General features: G+C 40.9%; 1 protein-coding gene across 1 annotated transcript; it reads right to left on the reverse strand.

Annotated features, from left to right (window-relative positions):
- Nucleotides 1-446: 446 nt before the first annotated feature.
- Nucleotides 447-1,855, reverse strand: LOC127683445 (homeobox protein DLX-4-like; the record flags this gene model as incomplete). The annotated part of the gene is made up of 3 exons (XM_052180696.1): nt 447-893; nt 1,332-1,531; nt 1,648-1,855. Coding segments are annotated over 3 exons (855 nt in total), but the record flags the coding sequence as incomplete, so codon positions are not given.
- Between the last annotated feature and the right edge of the window lie 20,491 nt (nt 1,856-22,346).

Raw genomic sequence — 22,346 nt, forward strand, 5'->3', positions numbered from 1 at the left:
GTACACAACGTCTACAGAAAGGCCTGGTTAATTCCCACAAATACTGAGATGAAGGGTGTACATAACACACTTCTTCATGACTATAAATGTCTGGAATGGTCAAGGAGCTGAGAGAAGTAAGTTGGATTTGGGGTGTAATCCAGAGTAAGCCAGTCCTCGGATTTGTCAAAGTCGTCAAGGATTCTTTGCCAGAGTTCCTCTGCAGATGGACCTGAACCTCGAGCCTCCTCTGGGCAATGGGTGGCAGCTTCTAGGACATCTGTAGATTCAGTCACTGGAGTAAGCCAGTCCTCGGGTATGTCAAAGTCGTCAATGATTCTTTGCCAGAGTTCCTCTGCAGATGGACCTGAACCTTGAGCCTCCTCTGGACAGTGGGTGGCAGCTTCTAGGACATCTGTAGATTCAGTCACTGGAGTAAGCCAGTCCTCGGATTTCTCCAAGTCGTCAAGGATTCTTTGCCAGAGTTCCTCTGCAGATGGACCTGAACCTTGAGCCTCCTCTGGGCAATGGGTGGCAGCTTCTAGGACATCTGTAGATTCAGTCACTGCTAGATCAGTCTGGGCTTCAACTGCTGCTGATTGACCAGAATCCCAATCTATAATGGGAGCATGGCCAACAAGCAGATCTTCCTGCTGACTACACCTGTCTGCATCACTGGCCTGATAATGATGCAGAGAAGATTCCTGGATGCAGTTGAGTTTGGGAATGGAAACCTCACTAAATGTGCCTGAACACATGGGCTCTCCATTCTCAGCAGCAACAAGAGGTATGGAACCAGGAAAGTGGGTTGATTCAAAAACTGGTTTTGAACTTCCATTGGTCTCTGGCAAAGCTTCTGTAATATTCTGGAGAGCCATCCGCTTGTACTTAGCTCGGCTGTTCTTAAACCAGATCTGGAAAAGAAAGAAGATATCAGAAGAATGCCTGTTGTCCCCTAACAGGACCACAAGGTGAAGATTTTGGATAAAAGGTGTTTGTATAGCAATGATTCACATGTCAGAAACAAAGAAGCAGGAAACTCAAGATGGCTAAGATATTATAATAAAGTAGATTGTGTATGACCAGACAACATAAGACTGGGGAGATTGAGCCAGTGTGTCCTGTATTTTAGCAGGAGCTCTGGTGATTAGAGTTCTGAGACCCTGCATGGAAACAATGCTATTCTATATTGCTACCAGGTTGATAAAAATTTGAGTCCCAGCATTTGATTCATAAATATCCACCACCTAAAACTGTCATCACTGCCCTAAGCATTTAAGAACAAAATTAAAGTTTCTGATGGGAACGTGTAGATTTTTGCTGTTGGATTGAGGGAAAAGAGAGGGGCAGACCTTGATGTCCCTCGCTGTCACACCAACTAACTCTGCCAGCTTCACACATTGATCCTGGTTTGGGTACTGACACTTATCAAAATGTTCTTGCAGCAGGTGCTTTTGTTTTTTGGAGTACACAATGCGTTCCTTCCGCACCTTTCTTGAAGTCACAGGGCCAGATTGATTGTCACCATATTTCTCTGACAGTACCACAGATCCTATGAGAACATGGAAACAAGATTTCAATTATGTATTTGATAACTTAGACGCCCTGAGGGTTTTTTCAAAGTAGGTAAACCTGGGCCCAGTACAGGATCTAGTTGCATTTGGATACCTGATTTTCTTGATGGTCCTTGGAACTCTTGCTGATGTAGGTCCCTTTCAGGGACTGAAAGACTTGATTGCATTGGATTTGTTGGGGTCAATATGGGACTGTAATGAACTTGAAAGGGTAAGTTCCTTGCAGTCTCTTGAAGCCTTTGGGGTCTGGTTTCTATGGGTGCACTTGAAGGCATTTGGAATTTTGGATACAAGGAGGGACCTTCAGCCCTATGTGTGTTCCGAACCTATTGGAATATGTTCTGGAGAACCTAGTAAAAGAAAACACGTCAAAAAACGTACAGAGAGCACTGATTTACCCATCCTGCCTACCCAGCATTTGGTTTGGACTGTTACAGAGCAGGAATCAGACAGGAGCTTCATTCTTTCTGAACAACTGCCTCTGTTTCCAAATCTTACAAGTATTCTCAGTATTGAAATAAATATGCACTTGGTTCCAGTATTAACAAGAGGTTGCCAGTCCAGGTAAGCTGGCAATTGAATGTTCATTTCCAATGTTTAAATTTTCCATATCCTACACTTCTGGCTGTGAAATTTTGTTGGGACAGACTACTAGCTAGTCTGCCTCTGCCCATGAAAATAAAAGCCTGAAGGCTTCACAGGATTTCTGTGGCATGCAGGGCAACTGACACAAAAGTCAAATCACAAACCCAGGAATTCTGCAAACAGAGTAAATGAACAACTGACACCAAAGTCTGATGACCTCCCAGGGGCACTGCAGCATGCAGAGAAACTGAATCGACAGTCTGAAAGCCTGTCGGGAATTCTTTTGCATGCAGGGAAACAAAACCTACAGTACTTATGCTTCCCTGGTTAACAGCGAAACATAGGGCAACAGCTTGACAAATCCTCTCAAGAGTAAACAGTATGAAGGCATCCCAGTAGATGTGTCACAGCCAGGGCAACATATCTCCAGCTTCTCTGCCTCTCTAAAGAACCCACAATTCAAAGGTCTTCAAGAAGGCCTCCCTGAAGACACACGGCCACCAGGGCAACACGTCACCAGTGTACATGCCCCTCTGAAGGTTCCACAGTCAGAAGATCCCACAGGAGGTTTGCCACATCCAAGGCAACTGGCCTACCATGAGACTTGAGTCAACCTAGGGACAAAAAAGAAAACTCCCAAACAGAAACACCCCAACCAGAAAAAAACTCCCTATAACCATATGACAAGAGGCAAGAGCAAGACCATGAGAAACAGAAGCCAGTAAACTTTGGCATTATCAGAAACTACTTCTCCCACCACAGCAAGCCCTGGATAGACAAATGCACTTGAAAGTCAGGAAGATGACCTAAAATCTTATCTTAATGATAATAGAATCCTTTTAAAGAGATATGAATAACTCACATAAAGAAATATAAGAAAACGCAAGTGAACAGGTAGAAGCACTTAGAGAGGAGACACATAAATCCCATAAGCAATACAGGAAGATACAATCAAAAAAGTGAAAGTTTTTATTAATGCAGTCCAAGACCTAGAATTGGAAGTAGATATAACAAAGACAAATATAGGCAACCCTGGAAATTGAAAACCAAGGAATGAGATCTGGGATAATTAATCATTACCAGGAGAATACAAGAGATAGAAGAAAGAAAGCAGCAGTCTCAACTAACCTGGACCCCCCAAGATCTCTCAGAAACTAGACAACCACCAATTAAGCGTACACCAGCTGATATGAGGCCCCCAACACATACTCAGCAGAAAACTGTGGGACTGTACTCCCTCAGAAAAGATGTACCTATCCCTAAAAAGACTGGAGGCCCGAAGTGGGCAGGGAGTTCTTATAGGTAGTGGGTGGGGTGAAGACATTCTCCCTGAGAAGGAAACTAGACTTACAGGATGTGGAACTTTCCGTGGGAGGACCAGAAGGGGGATAAAATCTGGATTGTAAAAAAGATTAAATATTTTTTAAACAAAGGAATATTATCAAAATTGGAAAAACATGATCCCAGTTTCTCCTCCTTGCAGTATGACACCCTGTGACAAAATAAAGAATCAAGGGCAATGGAACATGTCCCATTTCCATGGACCCTTTACACTCCCGTATTCTAAACAAGAGCATTGATGATCTAATTACTCTGGATGTCAGAAGGCACATACACCTAAGCCAGATCCCCTGATATTGAAGTGCTATACCAAGGACTTAGTCTTAATTGAATCTCCCTATCAAGAACCCTCCCACAGGCTCCTCCTTTCATCCTCTAGAATCCAGCAGCTATACACACCCTGTTGTAACATCCAGTCTGTAACCACAACTTAATATCTAACGGAAAGATGGCCAGATCACAGACTTTTTTTGTACTCTTTTCTTTTGTGACTGAGTTTTGCTAAATGAACTATGCTGTATGTGAGTCAAACAGAACACAAGGCTGAAACAGAATTCAGAAGGATCAGCCTAACTGTTACTTCCCAAGCAGGGCTAAGACTAAAGGTGTGTAACAAAGAACTGAGCCATCCTGTAGGATTTCCTCCTAACATGGGCTCCATCGAGAAAATAAAAATTTTCCTTACTCTCTAGGAGCAATCTCAAAAAATGCGTCTCTTCTCATCCTGCTGCCAAGAGGACATGCACGTTTCCGGCCACCACTAACACCTATTTATTTCTCCAAACTTTCTCTTCTGAGACTGAGGCAGGTTCCATGTGCATGCCCCTGACTTCCTGATTCACACTACATGCAAGCCAGGGCTCACAATTACAAAAACCCACTTGCCATTAGTTTCCGAGTCCTGGGATTAAAGGTGTGGTCCATGCATCCAAAATGGTTACAGATTTTAGATGAAGGAGGGCCTGCTCAGCCAAACACCATCCTAGATGTCACACTTTTGAGTCAGAATGCCACTACTATGCCTTATCTAGGCAATCTGGAGCCTCAATTGGTCCCAAGGTCACTTGAGATCCCATTGTCAGTTCTTTCCTTTGTCCTATAGACAGGCCTCACTATCTATTGATCCAGGATTTCTCAACAGCCCAGGATTCAATCTTGTGCTTAGAATGAAGAATAGAGCCCCTTGAGGTCTCTTGAAAGCTCATCCATAGAGTGCCCCGATCAGGGCAAATCACTGCTCTGCACTGTTCACATTTATGGGATAGACTTGAACCATCTACTAAATTTAAATAACATCTTCTGCATGTATACAGGGCATACTTTATACTTCACCAATCAAACACCCATACAGGCTAAAAAAATCACCAAAAATCCTCCTCCACTGTCTCCCAAATTTTCCCCAACTTGATATCCCCTTTACATAGCAACCTTAGACATTTCATGCAACTCACCAATTCACCAGGAATGAAGAGGTTTCCTGTAACCTGCGCAGTCCTCTGTCTTTGAATTCTCCTGAGAAGACCTGCCCTTATATATCTCTCCTAACCTGGAATTCAAAGCCCCTCCCACCCTTTGGCTCCTCCTACTTGCAATATTCAAATCCATTATTCTCTCCCACCCTTTGATGCTACTCCAGGTGTAGCCTCATTTTATAGAACCCATGAATTTAAATTTTTTGGTTTGTAATCCTTTATTTCTTTACATTTTATATTTTACTTTTATTACTTCCCAGTTCAGCTGTTACTTTCCTCCCAGACCTCCCTCGCCCAATTTTTCATCACATTCCTAATCCCATGTCTCCAAGAGAATGCCTTCCACACCAGGCCTTTGGTCTGGTTTAAATAATTTAATGTGTGTAGCCATCTTACTTTTGATTCTGTCTGGTTTTTAAGGTATAAATATGTTCTGCATGTCTTGGTTATATAGTTTTGACTGGGAGTGCATTGAATCTGTAGTTTGCTTTTGGCAAGGTGGCCATTTTTACTACCTTAATTCTGCCAATCCATGATCATGAAAGAGATCTTTCCATATTCTGAGATCTGCTTTGATTTCTTTCTTCAGAGACTTGAAATTCTTGTCATAGAAATTTTTCACTTGCATACTTAGAGTGACACCAAGATATGTAATGTTATTTGTGACTATGGTAAAGGGTGTCATTACCCTATTTTCTTTCTCAGCTTATTTATCCTTTGAGTAGAGGAAGGCTACTGATTTGATTGAGTTAATTTTACATCCAGCCACATGGCAGAAATTGTTTCTCAGTTGTAGGAGTTCTCTAGTGTTGTTTTATTGGGTTGCATAAGTATACTATCATATCATCTGCAAATAGTGATGTTTTGACTACCTCCTTTCCAGTTTGTAACATTTTGACAAATGTTACAAACTGTACCTCCTTTTGTTCTCTAAATGCTCTAGATAGATCTTCAAGTACTATATTGAATAAATAGGGAAAGAGTGGGCAACATTTTCTGGACCATAATTTTAGTAGGATTACTTCAAATTACCTCTGTTTAGTTTGATGTTGGCTTCTGGTTTGCTGTATATTGCTTTTACTATGTTTTGGTATAGGCCTAGAATTCCTGATCATTCCAAGACTTTTAACATGAAGGGATAGTGAATTTTGTCAAATGCTTTCTCAGCATCTAACTAAATGATCTTGTGGGGTATTTTTTTTCGAGTTTCTTTATGTAGTGGATTACATTGAAAGATTTCTATATATTGAACCACACTTGCATTGCTGTGATGAAGCCTATTTGATCCTGGTGAATTACTGTTTTGATGTGTTCTTGGATTCGGTCAGCAAGAATTTTATTGAGTAGTTTTGGATCACTGTTCTCAAGGGAAATTGGTCTGGAATTCTCTTTCCTTGTTTAATCTTTGTTTGGTTTATGTATAAGCAATACTGTGGCTTCATATAATGAATTGTGAAGGATACCTCGGGTTTCTGATTTTGGAATAGTTTGAAAAGTATCCGTAGTAGGTCTTCTTTGAAGAACTGATAGAATTCCCAACAAACACATCTTGTCCTGTGTTTTTGTTGTTGTTGTTGTTGTTTTTGTTTTTGGTGGTGGTGGTGGTGGTGGTGGTTGTGGTTGTGGTGGTGATGGTGGTGTTTTGGGAAGACTGTTAATAACTGAATCTATTTCCTCACGTGTTATGGGACTATTTTGATGGTTTATCTGATCAGGTTTTAACATTGGCAGCTGGCATGTGTCTACAAAACTGTCCATTTCATCCAGATTTCCCAATTTTGTTGAGTATAAGCTTTTGTAGTAGGATCTGATGATATTTGGAATTTCTGCAGTTTCTGTTGTTATATCTCCCTTTTCATTCCAATTTTATTAATTTGCGTGTTTCCTCTATTCCTTCTTGTTAGTCTGCTAAGTGTTGATCTATCTTGTTGATTTTCTCAAAGAACCAACTCTTGGTTTTGTTGATTCTTTGTATAATTCTTTTTGTTTCTACTTTGTTGATTTTGGCCTTGAATTTGTTTATTCCCTGCCATGTATTCCTCTTGGATGTATTTGTTTCATTTGGTTGTAGAGCTTTCAGATGTTCTGTCAAGCTGCTAATGTAAGCTCTCTCCATTTCCTTGTTGGAGGCACTTAACTATATGAGTTTTTCTCTTAGCACATATGACTATTGACAGCTTTTCAGGATTTCTAGTTGCAACTGCTTTAAGAGGAGAACCTTCTAGAAAGTTTATTGTTCATTGTTTACAGGCTTTTACTGCTAAGGGACTGCCTAAAGTTGGCAGGACAGATAATGGGACTGCATACACTGGAAACAGCTTTGAACAATTTTGCAAGGAATTTGGAATTGAACATAAAACTGAAATTCCTCATGATCCAATGGGACAAGGAATTGTTGAATGTATCTGAAAAATTAGCTTTAGAAAACAAAACAGGGTGAGTTTTAACTTCCAAGGTCACCAAAAGCACATCTCGCTTTTGCATTATTTGTTTTAATTTTTTGTAAACTGATGCTAAAGGTCAGTCTGCAGTAGATCATCGCTGGCATCCAGACACTTCCAGCTCATATGCCATGGTTAAATGTTGAGATCCTTTAACTAATACTTTGGAATGGCCCCAACCCTGTTTTAATATGGGAATGAGATCCTGTTTGTGTTTTTTCACATAAAGGAATTGGAGATCAATGACTACTGAAAAGATTGTTTCGCCAAGTGGACACAGATCCTGAGCCTTCTAATGATTATGATACTAATGATGAAGGCATCTCAGGATCCCTATGAGCCATCTAAATTAACCTGAAGTGTAGTCTTTGCCCTTACTGGATAGCAGGTGTTTTCTATCAATTCTCAAAGCCACCCTCCTTACACCAGGAGGCTTGATCTTGTTTGGATCTTTGTCAGCTCCCAGTTTAGGCACTTACCTAAGCAATTACCACTTGGAGGTTCACTTGAGTATGATGGAAAAGAGTCCTGCTCCACAAATCCTTGGTCATGTGTAGGTTTTATCTGAAAGGTGGGATGTAGACATCCAGTGCTTAGAGACCATTTAAGCATTTGTTCTTTTCACATGTGTCCTTGAGATGGCAGGACTAGATCCCATGGTCATAGTTGGGTGGTGCAGAAGATTATTTTCTGTGCTGTTTGGAAATGTGAGACCACAAGGAATGTTTACTGGAAGCCCCAAAGAGATTTAATTACAGTTGCTAGGATTTCAACAGGTTCTGGCCTATCTAGTTCTAGTTATAATGGTAATGGACATTGTTTCTTCAGGGTTTTAGTTGTGCCAAAGCTGCGCTGTCTGGAACCTGGAAAGGAGTAGCATCCTTGGTTAGTTTTCTCTGTAACCCAATTCCAGTGTCTGGAAAAAATGTTAGAGAAGGCTGGATTAAGGGAAGGACTTGGACACTTTGGCTTTATAAGGAAGATTATGATTATGGACTACTTGTTTGTTTGTTTGTTTGTTTGTTTGTTTGTTTGTTTGTTTGTGAGAGGGTTTCTCTGTGTAGCCCTGGCAGTCCTGGAACCTACCCTGCAAACCTGGGTGGCCTCAGAAAACTCAGCAATCTGCCTGCCTCTGCCTCCCAATGACAGGGATTAAATGAGTGTACCACCCAGGAGGGGCCCTCTCCCCTTGATCACTAATTGAGAAAATACCCCACAGCTGAATCTCATGGAGGCATTTCCCCAACTGAAGCTCCTTTCTCTGTGAAAGAATGTGTCAAGTTCACACACTAACCCATCCAGTACAACATGTAAAAATGAAGTAAGGCTGGGCATCATAAGAGAGCCTTTCAATCCCATTACCTGCAAAGCAAATGGATGAGGATCTCCATTTGTGGAAGGCAGTCTTGTTTACATAAGCACTTCCAGGAGAGTTAGAACTACGTACAAAAGCCCTATGTTAAGAAATCAAAAATAATGCCAGGAGGTGGTGGCACATACCTTCAATCCCAGCACTTGTGAGCCAGAGGCAGAGAGATTTCTTAATTCAAGGCCAGCCTGGTCTACAGATTGATTGCCAGGACAGCCAGTGTTACACAGAGAAACCCTGTCTCCAAAAACAAAACAAAAAAATCCAAAATAAAATAAGATGAATAAATCTTTGTAATGGAAAAACAAAACAACTGTCATTGTACTAGCTGTTCTGCCAAGAGTAATTATAAAAATTCCTTTCAGAAAATAATTAACACTATTTTACCTACAATCTGATTTAATACTACCTAATGAATATTTACTTCGGGTGACATCATCACTCTTCATATCACTGGATATTCTGGAATAGTCTCAAACTCACTCAGAGTTTGACTCTGCCTCCAAATACTGACCATAAAGGCATGTAACACCACTCCTGGATTAATTTTTCTAAACAGGCTTTGGGAACAAATAACAGGATGCCCTGGAGAATAGAATCCTTCCATCACAATTCATGGCATTAAAAGTGAGCCCTTCCAGCCTGACGGGGGTGGTGCACTCCTTTATTCCCAAAACTTGGAAGGCAGAGGCAGGCAGATTTCTCAGTTCCAGGCCAGTCTGGTCTAAAGACTGAGTTCCAGGGCAGCCAGAGCTACACAGAGAAAAACTGTCTCAAAAAACAACAACAACAAAAGTGAGCCCTACCACACCCAACTTAATTCATTTTCTACAAGTTCATTTGCATTTTGTTCAGTTTTCTGTGAGTGTTCATGTCTCATGTGTGCGGTCCCTGTGCCTCAAAAAGGGATTCAGAGCCCCTGCGTCTGGAGTTATAGCATATATGGGATTCCAGACCAATTAGGAACCAAATTTCAAGAATCAAGATCAACAAGCAATCTTTTCTTTTGTTGTAAATGTAGGTGTATACATGAACACGTGTCAGTAATGTGCAAGCATGCCTGGAACCCTACAGACAGAAGGAGGGCTAAGACTCCAAAGGAATACAATTCCCAATGGATGGTTCTGAGCCACATAGTGGAGGTTGGGAACTAAACCAGGCTTTCCTGATGAAGCAACTATTGCTCTGACTCACTGAGCCATCACTCCATCTCCACAATAAGTAACCCTCAGTTAAATCCAGCTCTAGTTCCATAATGCTAAGAGTTTTGATATTTTGCAATGGTATGTAGTAGAAGAGATCACATTCAATTAAATTCAAGTTAGATATGGTGGTGCATTCCTTAAGCCCAACACTTGGAACACCAAAGCAGGTAGATCTCTGTGAGTTCCAGACCAGCCTTGACTACAGAGTAAGTCACAGGACTACCATGGCTGTTACAGAATAAAAAACTGTCTCAAATAAAAGAGACAGATCAAACTGTACTCAAGAAAGCACTTTTATAAATGCAAATCAAAACAACCCTGAGATTTCACCTTACACCAGTAAGAATGGCTAAGATTAAAAATTCAGGAGAAGCAGATGTAGGCAAGGATGTGGAGAAAGATGAACACTCCTCCACTGCTTGTGGGGTTGCAAATTGGTACAACCACTCTAGAAATCAGTCTGGCAGTTCCTCAGAAAACTGGGCACTTCACTTCCAGAAGATCCTGCTATACCACTCCTGGGCATATACCCAGAAGATTTCCCCAGCATGTAATAAGGATACATGTTCCACTATGTTCATAGCAGCCCTATTTATAATTGCCAGAAGCTGGAAAGAACCCAGGTATCCCTCAACCGAAGAGTGGATGCAAAAAAATGTGGTATATATACACAGTGGAGTACTATTCAGCCATTAGAAACAATGAATTCATGAAATTCTTAGGCAAATGGATGGAGCTGGAGAACATCATACTAAGTGAGGTAACCCAGACTCAAAAAATGAATCATGGTATGCACTCACTAATAAGTGGATATTAACCTAGAAAACTGGAATACCAAAAACATAATCCACACATCAAATGAGGTACAAGAAGAACAGAGGAGTGGCCCCCAGTTCTGGAAAGACTCAGTCAAGCATTATAGCACAAACCAGAACAGGGAATTGGGAAGGGGTGGGGGGGGAGAACAGGGGGAGGGAAGGGGGCTGATGGGACGTTCGGGGTTTTGGGGTCTAGAAAAGGGGAAATCATTTGAAATGTAAATGAAAATATATCGAATAAAGAAAAGAAAGTACTTTTATTTAAAGAAAAATTAACTGCACATTAGTTAGGAAAAGAAACTGAGAGTAACAGACTCATTTGGCACACACCTATAAAATCAGCAGAGTGGATGTTGGAGAAGAATGGCAAAACCTGGGGACCAGCCCTCTTGGGAGCTCTCACAGACTCAGTAGCCAACAAAAGACCACACACACACACACACACACACACACACACACACACATGGGTTGAACTTAGGCCCCCATAATATATTTAGCAGATGTGAACCTCAGTCTTCATGTGGGTCCCCCAATAACTAGATTGGAAGCTAATGGCTGTCTCTGGAGCCATTCTGCTACCTAGGCTGCCTTGAGTGGCCTCAAAAGGAGAGGATGCACCTGATCCTGCAGAGACTTGATGCATTAGGTTCAAGGTAGACCCATGGGGAAACCCTATGAGAGAAAGGGAATAGAGTAGTGACTGTCAGGTAATGTTGAGAGCTAGGTAGTGTTGAGAACATAAAATGGATGTATTTATTAATGGGAAACACTGCCTCGACAAAGATGAAGGAGAAACTGAGGCAATTTCCAATTAATTGCCAGCACAAATTGTAAACCATCCTATGGGCAAGAACCAACCCCTGACACTATCAATGATACTCTGTTATGTTTGTCAATGGGAACCTTGCATAACTATGCTATGCTCATTGTTATTCTCCTGGAGAACTGGCTAGCCCAATTTTAATCTGATGCCTGCCATTCAGCAACCAATGAGACCTAAAGCAGAGGCACATAGGCAGAAATATAGGCAGAGCCACGGAAGCGCCACAGAACGGGTAAAAGACTGCAGTAGTTAGAGCAGTTGAAAATACCAAGAAAACACAGCCCACCGGATCAAATAAGCTAGGCTTACAGAGATTTACAGAGATGGAAGCAACAATCAGGCAGTTTGTATAGGTCTGACCAAGGTGCCTACATATGTGGTCCTGTAGCTTGGAGTGCCTGTCTTTGTCACTGAGGTAGATTTCTATGTAGCAAAATGCTGGATCCTGTTTTCAAATCCAGTCTGTTAGTCTATGTTTTTATTGGTAAATTATGTTCATTGAGATTAAGAGATATTAAGGAAAAGTGATTGTTGCTCCCGGTTATTTTTGATGTAATTTTTATGTTTGAGTGCTTCTCCTCTTTTGGATGTGTTGAAAGATTATTACTTCCTTTTTCTAAGGTGTAGTTTCCCTCCTTGTGCTGGCATTTTATATTATCCTTTGTAGGGCTGGATTTGTGGAAAGATATTGGGCAAATTTTGTTTTATCATGGAATATCTTAGTTTTTCCATATATGGTGATAAGAGTTTTGGTGGGTATAGTAGTCTGGGCTAGCATTTGTTTTCTCTTATGATCTGTATGAGATCTGCACAAGATCTCCTTGTTTTCATGTTCTCTGGTGAGAAGTCTCCTGTAATTCTGATAAGTTTTCCTTTCCATTACAGGTTTGAATGGTCTTTCTTTGTCAAGTGCATATCTGTTCTTGTCCAGTCTGTTTGGATTTCTGTAGGCTTCTTGAATGGTCACAGGCATCTCTCTCTTTACATCAAGGAAGTTTTCTTCTACAATTTTGTTGAAGTTATTTACTGGTCAATTAAGTTGTAAATCTTTATGCTCCTCTATACCTATAGTCCTTAGGTTTGCTCTTCTCATTGTGGTCTGGATTTCCTGAATGTTTTGGGTTACTCGGTTTCTGCATTTTGCATTTTCCTTGATGGTTGAGTCAATGCTTTCTATGGTATCTTCAGCATCTGAGATTCCTTCATCTAACTCTTCTATTCTGTTGCTGATGCTTGTATCTATGACTCTTGAATTCTTACCAAGGTTTTCTATCTCCAGAGTTGTATCCCTTTGTGATTTCTTTGTTGTTTCTAGTTCCACTATTAGATCCTGTATGGTTTTGTTCAATTCCTTCACCTGTTTTTTTTTGTTTCTTTGGTTTGTGTGTGTGTGTGTGTGTGTGTGTGTGTGTGTGTGTGTGTTTTCCTGTAATTCCTTAAGAAAGTTTTGTGTTTTCTCTTTAAGGGCTTCTACCTGTTGACAAATGTTCTCCTGTTTGTATTTAAGGGAACTATTTATGTCCTCTCTGACGTCCTATATCAGCATCATGAGATGTAATTTTAAATCCAGATCTTGTTTTTCTGGTGTGTTGGGGTATCCAGGACTTGCTGTTGTGGGAGAACTGGGTTCGCATGGTTCCATGTTGACTTGGTTTGTTGCCAGTGTTCTTGCATTTGATTTTTGCCCTCTGGTTATCTCTGGTGCTAGGTGGTCTTGATGTCTCTGACTGTGGTTTAACTGTCCTGCTAGCCTATGTATCTGAACTCCAGGGAGACCCATTCTCTCTAGGAGGAGTTTATGTATGCAGAGCTGGGATAATGTGTGAGCTCAGGTGTACATAAAGAAATCAAAAGTATCCTGTCACCAGCTGATTCTTGATTCCTGTGTCCTGATGGTTCTTAGCAGGTCCCACTTTGTCCAGAAATTTGAGAATGGTGGTGGCCTCACCTTTGGACACAGATTGGTAGGCACTCCTGAAAGACTAGCTTCCTTGTGGTGGTATTTCTATATGTAATTCTGTGGCCCAGCATCTTATCTGGATGCAGACAAAAATCAGAAGTCGTCTGTCCCAGGCTGATCCTGGGTACCTGTGTTCTCAGGATTTTGGGCTGGTTCCTCTGAGCCGCAGGGGTGGTCCTCCCTGTGCTCTCAAACCTCTCTGCACTCCTGTGTGGTTAGCTATCTCCCTGATTAACCAGGATATGGCACTTTGTGGGAGAGGATCGTCCCCAGCTGGAGATAGAAACCAAATGCTTCCTGCCTGGGAGTACTTGACATGATCCTCTGAGCAACAGGGATTCTCCTAGCTCTGCTCTCTGGCTTCTCCACACTTCTGTGTGTCTGCTATCTCTGTGCATCACCTGGATATTTGCTTTATCGTTAGAAGTGTTAAAATCTCATCCATCGTGAAGGATAATTCTGCTACCAGTAATAGCCTTCTAACTGACAACCACATCTGTGAGATCAAGGGACAGAATGTCAGTGGCTTGAAGGATGCTCAGACTTCAGATAGACTGTCAAAAGCTGGGACTGTGGTTACCCTCACGATCATGCCTGCTTTTATCTGGGAACATTATTAAACGGATAGCTCCCAGCATTATGAAAAGCATGATGGTTCACTCCAGTCCTGAACTTTAAATGCCTTGTACAGTGAATCACATCACAGCTGAATGTTTCCAGCTTTCCTCTTTGCCTACTTCTCTATTTCTCACATGATGCTTTCCTGGAACCTGAGGGAATATGGTGCTTGGAAGCCTTTCTATTTTCTATCATAGCTGGGAACCTCACTCTATTTCATATCAGCTTCTGATTTGAAGATAGATGTGTAGCCTTAGCCAGGTTCTAGAGATGTAAAACCCTCAAAGTTTTACTTACATTCCTAGATTTGGTTCTTTACTGGGAACCTGATGTGTTTATATAAGCCATGGTTATTAGGATAAATGGTGTAGGCTTAGCTTTCCCTGAGAACTGGTCAGCTTTCTCCTAGAACAAAGCACGGTGTTAGTCATGTGTTTCAGTTCTGTGGCATACTTTGAATTTAGTTCATCAGCATAGTACATTGCCTTTGATAGTTATTTTTTAAGTTTTCTCTGTGTGGGTATGTAAAATCCAATTAATCAACACTGTTTTCATTCCAGAGAAGCATTATACAGTTGTGTGTACATTGCAAGACACTGTAATGATTGTCATTAAATCTTAATGACCTTCACATCATATGCTTCAATTGTCACCTTAAATATAATAAGCATTTAGTATAAAAGCCAAAATAGAATTATTGCTGCCTTCTGAAACCTGAAGTGTTACCTCTCTATTAAAGTGCTATATGCTATATCTGATCAGCTTACTGGTAAAGCTGAGGTGCCTAGTCATATCAAGATTTTCTAGTCACTGTACAAAGAAAATGCCTAAGAGCTGCCCTATTGCTTTCTGAGAAAACAAAGTGCTGTATATTTCATGTGTAAGTTGTTATACTCAATAACGTTTTGGGTCTCTTATTTACTTAGAGAATAATTTGGTAATATCTAAATTAGGGTTTGAATCCTAATATTATGTAACTTTAGCTAAGTTGGCATGGTTTTAGGTGTTTACCTAGTCGTCTTAATTTGTTCCACTTTCTGAATCCTTAATGTAAACAAAAATGGCAAGGACACTTTATCCTGATTTTTTTCTTTCTGAATTAGTTAATCTCCTATTCTATTATAGTATGTGATACTATCGTAATAAAGGTAAAAAACGTTAAAAAATATTAGGGGAAAACTTTACCTAACGTGTTGGGTGAAAAACTATAGGTCAGTGGGACATATGCAGTAGTGACTGGAATGTAAATGGATAATATATGTAATAAAATAATTTTCAGGAACTATTTCTCCTTTTATTTCATGAGAACATAATGTAACAATGAAGAATGAATATTTACAGTTGCTTTGAAACAACCCCTCTATATAAACCACAGTGGTACACAACGTCTACAGAAAGGCCTGGTTAATTCCCACAAATACTGAGATGAAGGGTGTACATAACACACTTCTTCATGACTATAAATGTCTGGAATGGTCAAGGAGCTGAGAGAAGTAAGTTGGATTTGGGGTGTAATCCAGAGTAAGCCAGTCCTCGGATTTGTCAAAGTCGTCAAGGATTCTTTGCCAGAGTTCCTCTGCAGATGGACCTGAACCTCGAGCCTCCTCTGGGCAATGGGTGGCAGCTTCTAGGACATCTGTAGATTCAGTCACTGGAGTAAGCCAGTCCTCGGGTATGTCAAAGTCGTCAATGATTCTTTGCCAGAGTTCCTCTGCAGATGGACCTGAACCTTGAGCCTCCTCTGGGCAATGGGAGGCAGCTTCTAGGACATTTGTAGATTCAGTCACTGGAGTAAGCCAGTCCTCGGATTTCTCCAAGTCGTCAAGGATTCTTTGCCAGAGTTCCTCTGCAGATGGACCTGAACCTTGAGCCTCCTCTGGGCAATGGGTGGCAGCTTCTAGGACATCTGTAGATTCAGTCACTGCTAGATCAGTCTGGGCTTCAACTGCTGCTGATTGACCAGAATCCCAATCTATAATGGCAGCATGGCCAACAAGCAGATCTTCCTGCTGACTACACCTGTCTGCATCACTGGCCTGATAATGATGCAGAGAAGATTCCTGGATGCAGTTGAGTTTGGGAATGGAAACCTCACTAAATGTGCCTGAACACATGGGCTCTCCATTCTCAGCAGCAACAAGAGGTATGGAACCAGGAAAGTGGGTTGATTCAAAAACTGGTTTTGAACTTCCATTGGTCTCTGGCAAAGCTTCTGTAATATTCTGGAGAGCCATCCGCTTGTACTTAGCTCGGCTGTTCTTAAACCAGATCTGGAAAAGAAAGAAGATATCAGAAGAATGCCTGTTGTCCCCTAACAGGACCACAAGGTGAAGATTTTGGATAAAAGGTGTTTGTATAGCAATGATTCACATGTCAGAAACAAAGAAGCAGGAAACTCAAGATGGCTAAGATATTATAATAAAGTAGATTGTGTATGACCAGACAACATAAGACTGGGGAGATTGAGCCAGTGTGTCCTGTATTTTAGCAGGAGCTCTGGTGATTAGAGTTCTGAGACCCTGCATGGAAACAATGCTATTCTATATTGCTACCAGGTTGATAAAAATTTGAGTCCCAGCATTTGATTCATAAATATCCACCACCTAAAACTGTCATCACTGCCCTAAGCATTTAAGAACAAAATTAAAGTTTCTGATGGGAAAGTGTAGATTTTTGCTGTTGGATTGAGGGAAAAGAGAGGGGCAGACCTTGATGTCCCTCGCTGTCACACCAACTAACTCTGCCAGCTTCACACATTGATCCTGGTTTGGGTACTGACACTTATCAAAATGTTCTTGCAGCAGGTGCTTTTGTTTTTTGGAGTACACAATGCGTTCCTTCCGCACCTTTCATGAAGTCACAGGGCCAGATTGATGGTCACCATATTTCTCTGACAGTACCACAGATCCTATGAGAACATGGAAACAAGATTTCAATTATGTATTTGATAACTTAGACGCCCTGAGGGTTTTTTCAAAGTAGGTAAACCTGGGCCCAATACAGGATCTAGTTGCATTTGGATACCTGATTTTCTTGATGGTCCTTGGAACTCTTGCTGATGTAGGTCCCTTTCAGGGACTGAAAGACTTGATTGCATTGGATTTGTTGGGGTCAATATGGGACTGTATTAAACTTGAAAGGGTAAGTTCCTTGCAGTCTCTTGAAGCCTTTGGGGTCTGGTTTCTATGGGTGCACTTGAAGGCATTTGGAATTTTGGATACAAGGAGGGACCTTCAGCCCTATGTGTGTTCCGAACCTACTGGAATATGTTCTGGAGAATCTAGTAAAAGAAAACACGTCAAAAAACGTACAGAGAGCACTGATTTACCCATCCTGCCTACCCAGCATTTGGTTTGGACTGTTACAGAGCAGGAATCAGACAGGAGCTTCATTCTTTCTGAACAACTGCCTGTGTTTCCAAATCTTACAAGTATTCTCAGTATTGAAATAAATATGCACTTGGCTCCAGTATTAACAAGAGGTTGCCAGTCCAGGTAAGCTGGCAATTGAATGTTCATTTCCAAGGTTTAAATTTTCCATATCCTACACTTCTGGCTGTGAAATTTTGTTGGGACAGACTACTAGCTAGTCTGCCTCTGCCCATGAAAATAAAAGCCTGAAGGCTTCACAGGATTTCTGTGGCATGCAGGGCAACTGACACAAAAGTCAAATCACAAACCCAGGAATTCTGCAAACAGAGTAAATGGACAACTGACACCAAAGTCTGAAGACCTCCCAGGGGCACTGCAGCATGCAGAGAAACTGAATCGACAGTCTGAAAGCCTGTCGGGAATTCTTTTGCATGCAGGGAAACAAAACCTACAGTACTTATGCTTCCCTGGTTAACAGCGAAACATAGGGCAACAGCTTGACAAATCCTCTCAAGCATAAACAGTATGAAGGCATCCCAGTAGATGTGTCACAGCCAGGGCAACATATCTCCAGCTTCTCTGCCTCTCTAAAGAACCCACAATTCAAAGGTCTTCAAGAAGGCCTCCCTGAAGACACACGGCCACCAGGGCAACAAGTCACCAGTGTACATGCCCCTCTGAAGGTTCCACAGTCAGAAGATCCCACAGGAGGTTTGCCACATCCAAGGCAACTGGCCTACCATGAGACTTGAGTCAACCTAGGGACAAAAAAGAAAACTCCCAAACAGAAACACCCCAACCAGAAAAAAAACTCCCTATAACCATATGACAAGAGGCAAGAGCAAGACCATGAGAAACAGAAGCCAGTAAACTTTGGCATTTCAGAAACTACTTCTCCCACCACAGCAAGCCCTGGATAGATAAATGCACTTGAAAGTCAGGAAGATGACCTAAAATCTTATCTTAATGATAATAGAATCCTTTTAAAGAGATATGAATAACTCACATAAAGAAATATAAGAAAATGCAAGTGAACAGGTAGAAGCACTTAGAGAGGAAACACATAAATCCCATAAGCAATACAGGAAGATACAATCAAAAAAGTGAAAGTTTTAATAATGCAGTCCAAGACGTAGAATTGGAAGTAGATATAACAAAGACAAATATAGGCAACCCTGGAAATTGAAAACCAAGGAATGAGATCTGGGATAATTAATCATTACCAGGAGAATACAAGAGATAGAAGAAAGAAAGCAGCAGTCTCAACTAACCTGGACCCCCCAAGATCTCTCAGAAACTAGACAACCACCAATTAAGCGTACACCAGCTGATATGAGGCCCCCAACACATACTCAGCAGAAAACTGTGGGACTGTACTCCCTCAGAAAAGATGAACTATCCCTAAAAAGACTGGAGGCCCGAAGTGGGCAGGGAGTTCTTATAGGTAGCGGGTGGGTTGAAGACATTCTCCCTGAGAAGGAAACTAGACTTACAGGATGTGGAACTTTCCGTGGGAGGACCAGAAGGGGGATAAAATCTGGATTGTAAAAAAGATTAAATATTTTGTAAACAAAGGAATATTATCATAATTGGAAAAACATGATCCCAGTTTCTCCTCCTTGCAGTATGACACCCTGTGACAAAATAAAGAATCAAGGGCAATGGAACATGTCCCATTTCCATGGACCCTTTCCACTCCCGTATTCTAAACAAGAGCATTGTTGATCTAATTACTCTGGATGTCAGAAGGCACATACACCTAAGCCAGATCTCCTGATATTGAAGTGCTATACCAAGGACTTAGCCTTAATTGAATCTCCCTATCAAGAACCCTCCCACAGGCTCCTCCTTTCATCCTCTAGAATCCAGCAGCTATACACACCCTGTTGTAACATCCAGTCTGTAGCCACAACTTAATATCTAACGGAAATATGGCCAGATCACAGATTTTTTTTGGACTCTTTTCTTTTGTGACTGAGTTTCGCTAAATGAACTATGCTGTATGTGAGTCAAACAGAACACAAGGCTGAAACAGAATTCAGAATGATCAGCCTAACTGTTACTTCCCAAGCAGGGCTAAGACTAAAGGTGTGTAACAAAGAACTGAGCCATCCTGTAGGATTTCCTCCTAACATGGGCTCCATCGAGAAAATAAAAATTTTCCTTACTCTCTAGGAGCAATCTCAAAAAATGCGTCTCTTCTCATCCTGCTGCCAAGAGGACATGCACGTTTCCGGCCACCACTAACACCTATTTATTTCTCCAAACTTTCTCTTCTGAGACTGAGGCAGGTTCCATGTGCATGCCCCTGACTTCCTGATTCACACTATACATGCAAGCCAGGGCTCACAATTACAAAAACCCACTTCCATTAGTTTCCGAGTCCTGGGATTAAAGGTGTGGTCCATGCATCCAAAATGGTTACAGATTTTAGATGAAGGAGGGCCTGCTCAGCCAAACACCATCCAAGATGTCACACTTTTGAATCAGAATGCCACTACTATGCCTTATCTAGGCAATCTGGAGCCTCAATTGGTCCCAAGGTCACTTGAGATCCCATTGTCAGTTCTTTCCTTTGTCCTATAGACAGGCCTCACTATCTATTGATCCAGGCTTTCTCAACAGCCCAGGATTCAATCTTGTGCTTAGAATGAAGAATAGAGCCCCTTGAGGTCTCTTGAAAGCTCATCCATAGAGTGCCCCGATCAGGGCAAATCACTGCTCTGCACTGTTCACATTTATGGGATAGACTTGAACCATCTACTAAATTTAAATAACATCTTCTGCATGTATACAGGGCATATTTTATACTTCACCAATCAAACACCCATACAGGCTAAAAAAATCACCAAAAATCCTCCTCCACTGTCTCCCAAATTTTCCCCAACTTGATATCCCCTTTACATAGCAACCTTAGACATTTCATGCAACTCACCAATTCACCAGGAATGAAGAGGTTTCCTGTAACCTGCGCAGTCCTCTGTCTTTGAATTCTCCTTAGAAGACCTGCCCTTATATATCTCTCCTAACCTGGAATTCAAAGCCCCTCCCACCCTTTGGCTCCTCCTACTTGCAATATTCAAATCCATTATTCTCTCCCACCCTTTGATGCTACTCCAGGTGTAGCCTCATTTTATAGAACCCATGAATTTAAATTTTTTGGTTTGTAATCCTTTATTTCTTTACATTTTATATTTTACTTTTATTACTTCCCAGTTCAGCTGTTACTTTCCTCCCAGACCTCCCTCCCACAATTTTTCATCACATTCCTAATCCCATGTCTCCAAGAGAATGCTTTCCACACCAGGCCTTTGGTCTGGTTTAAATAATTTAATGTGTGTAGCCATCTTACTTTTGTTTCTGTCTGGTTTTTAAGGTATAAATATGTTCTGCATGTCTTGGTTATATAGTTTTGACTGGGAGTGCATTGAATCTGTAGTTTGCTTTTGGCAAGGTGGCCATTTTTACTACATTAATTCTGCCAATCCATGATCATGAAAGAGATCTTTCCATATTCTGAGATCTGCTTTGATTTCTTTCTTCAGAGACTTGAAATTCTTGTCATACAAATTTTTCACTTGCATACTTAGAGTGACACCAAGATATGTAATGTTATTTGTGACTATGGTAAAGGGTGTCATTACCCTATTTTCTTTCTCAGCTTATTTATCCTTTGAGTAGAGGAAGGCTACTGATTTGATTGAGTTAATTTTACATCCAGCCACATGGCAGAAATTGTTTCTCAGTTGTAGGAGTTCTCTAGTGTTGTTTTATTGGCTTGCATAAGTATACTATCATATCATCTGCAAATAGTGATGTTTTGACTACCTCCTCTCCAGTTTGTAACATTTTGACAAGTGTTACAAACTGTACCTCCTTTTGTTCTCTAAATGCTCTAGATAGATCTTCAAGTACTATATTGAATAAATAGGGAAAGAGTGGGCAACATTTTCTGGACCATAATTTTAGTAGGATTACTTCAAATTTCCTCTGTTTAGTTTGATGTTGGCTTCTGGTTTGCTGTATATTGCTTTTACTATGTTTTGGTATAGGCCTTGAATTCCTGATCATTCCAAGACTTTTAACATGAAGGGATAGTGAATTTTGTCAAATGCTTTCTCAGCATCTAACTAAATGATCTTGTGGGGTATTTTTTTTTTCGAGTTTCTTTATGTAGTGGATTACATTGAAAGATTTCTATATATTGAACCACACTTGCATTGCTGGGATGAAGCCTATTTGATCCTGGTGAATTACTGTTTTGATGTGTTCTTGGATTCGGTCAGCAAGAATTTTATTGAGTAGTTTTGGATCACTGTTCTCAAGGGAAATTGGTCTGGAATTCTCTTTCCTTGTTTAATCTTTGTTTGGTTTATGTATAAGCAATACTGTGGCTTCATACAATGAATTGTGAAGGATACCTCCGGTTTCTGATTTGTGGAATAGTTTGAAAAGTATCCGTAGTAGGTCTTCTTTGAAGAACTGATAGAATTCCCAACAAACACATCTGGTCCTGTGTTTTTGTTGTTGTTGTTGTTGTTGTTGTTTTTGGTGGTGGTTGTGGTGGTGGTGGTGGTTGTGGTTGTGGTGGTGATGGTGGTGTTTTGGGAAGACTGTTAATAACTGAATCTATTTCCTCACGTGTTATGGGACTATTTTGATGGTTTATCTGATCAGGTTTTAACATTGGCAGCTGGCATGTGTCTACAAAACTGTCCATTTCATCCAGATTTCCCAATTTTGTTGAGTATAAGCTTTTGTAGTAGGATCTGATGATATTTGGAATTTCT

This window comes from Apodemus sylvaticus, chromosome 1, assembly GCF_947179515.1.
Source record: "Apodemus sylvaticus chromosome 1, mApoSyl1.1, whole genome shotgun sequence".
Lineage (NCBI taxonomy): Eukaryota > Metazoa > Chordata > Mammalia > Rodentia > Muridae > Apodemus > Apodemus sylvaticus.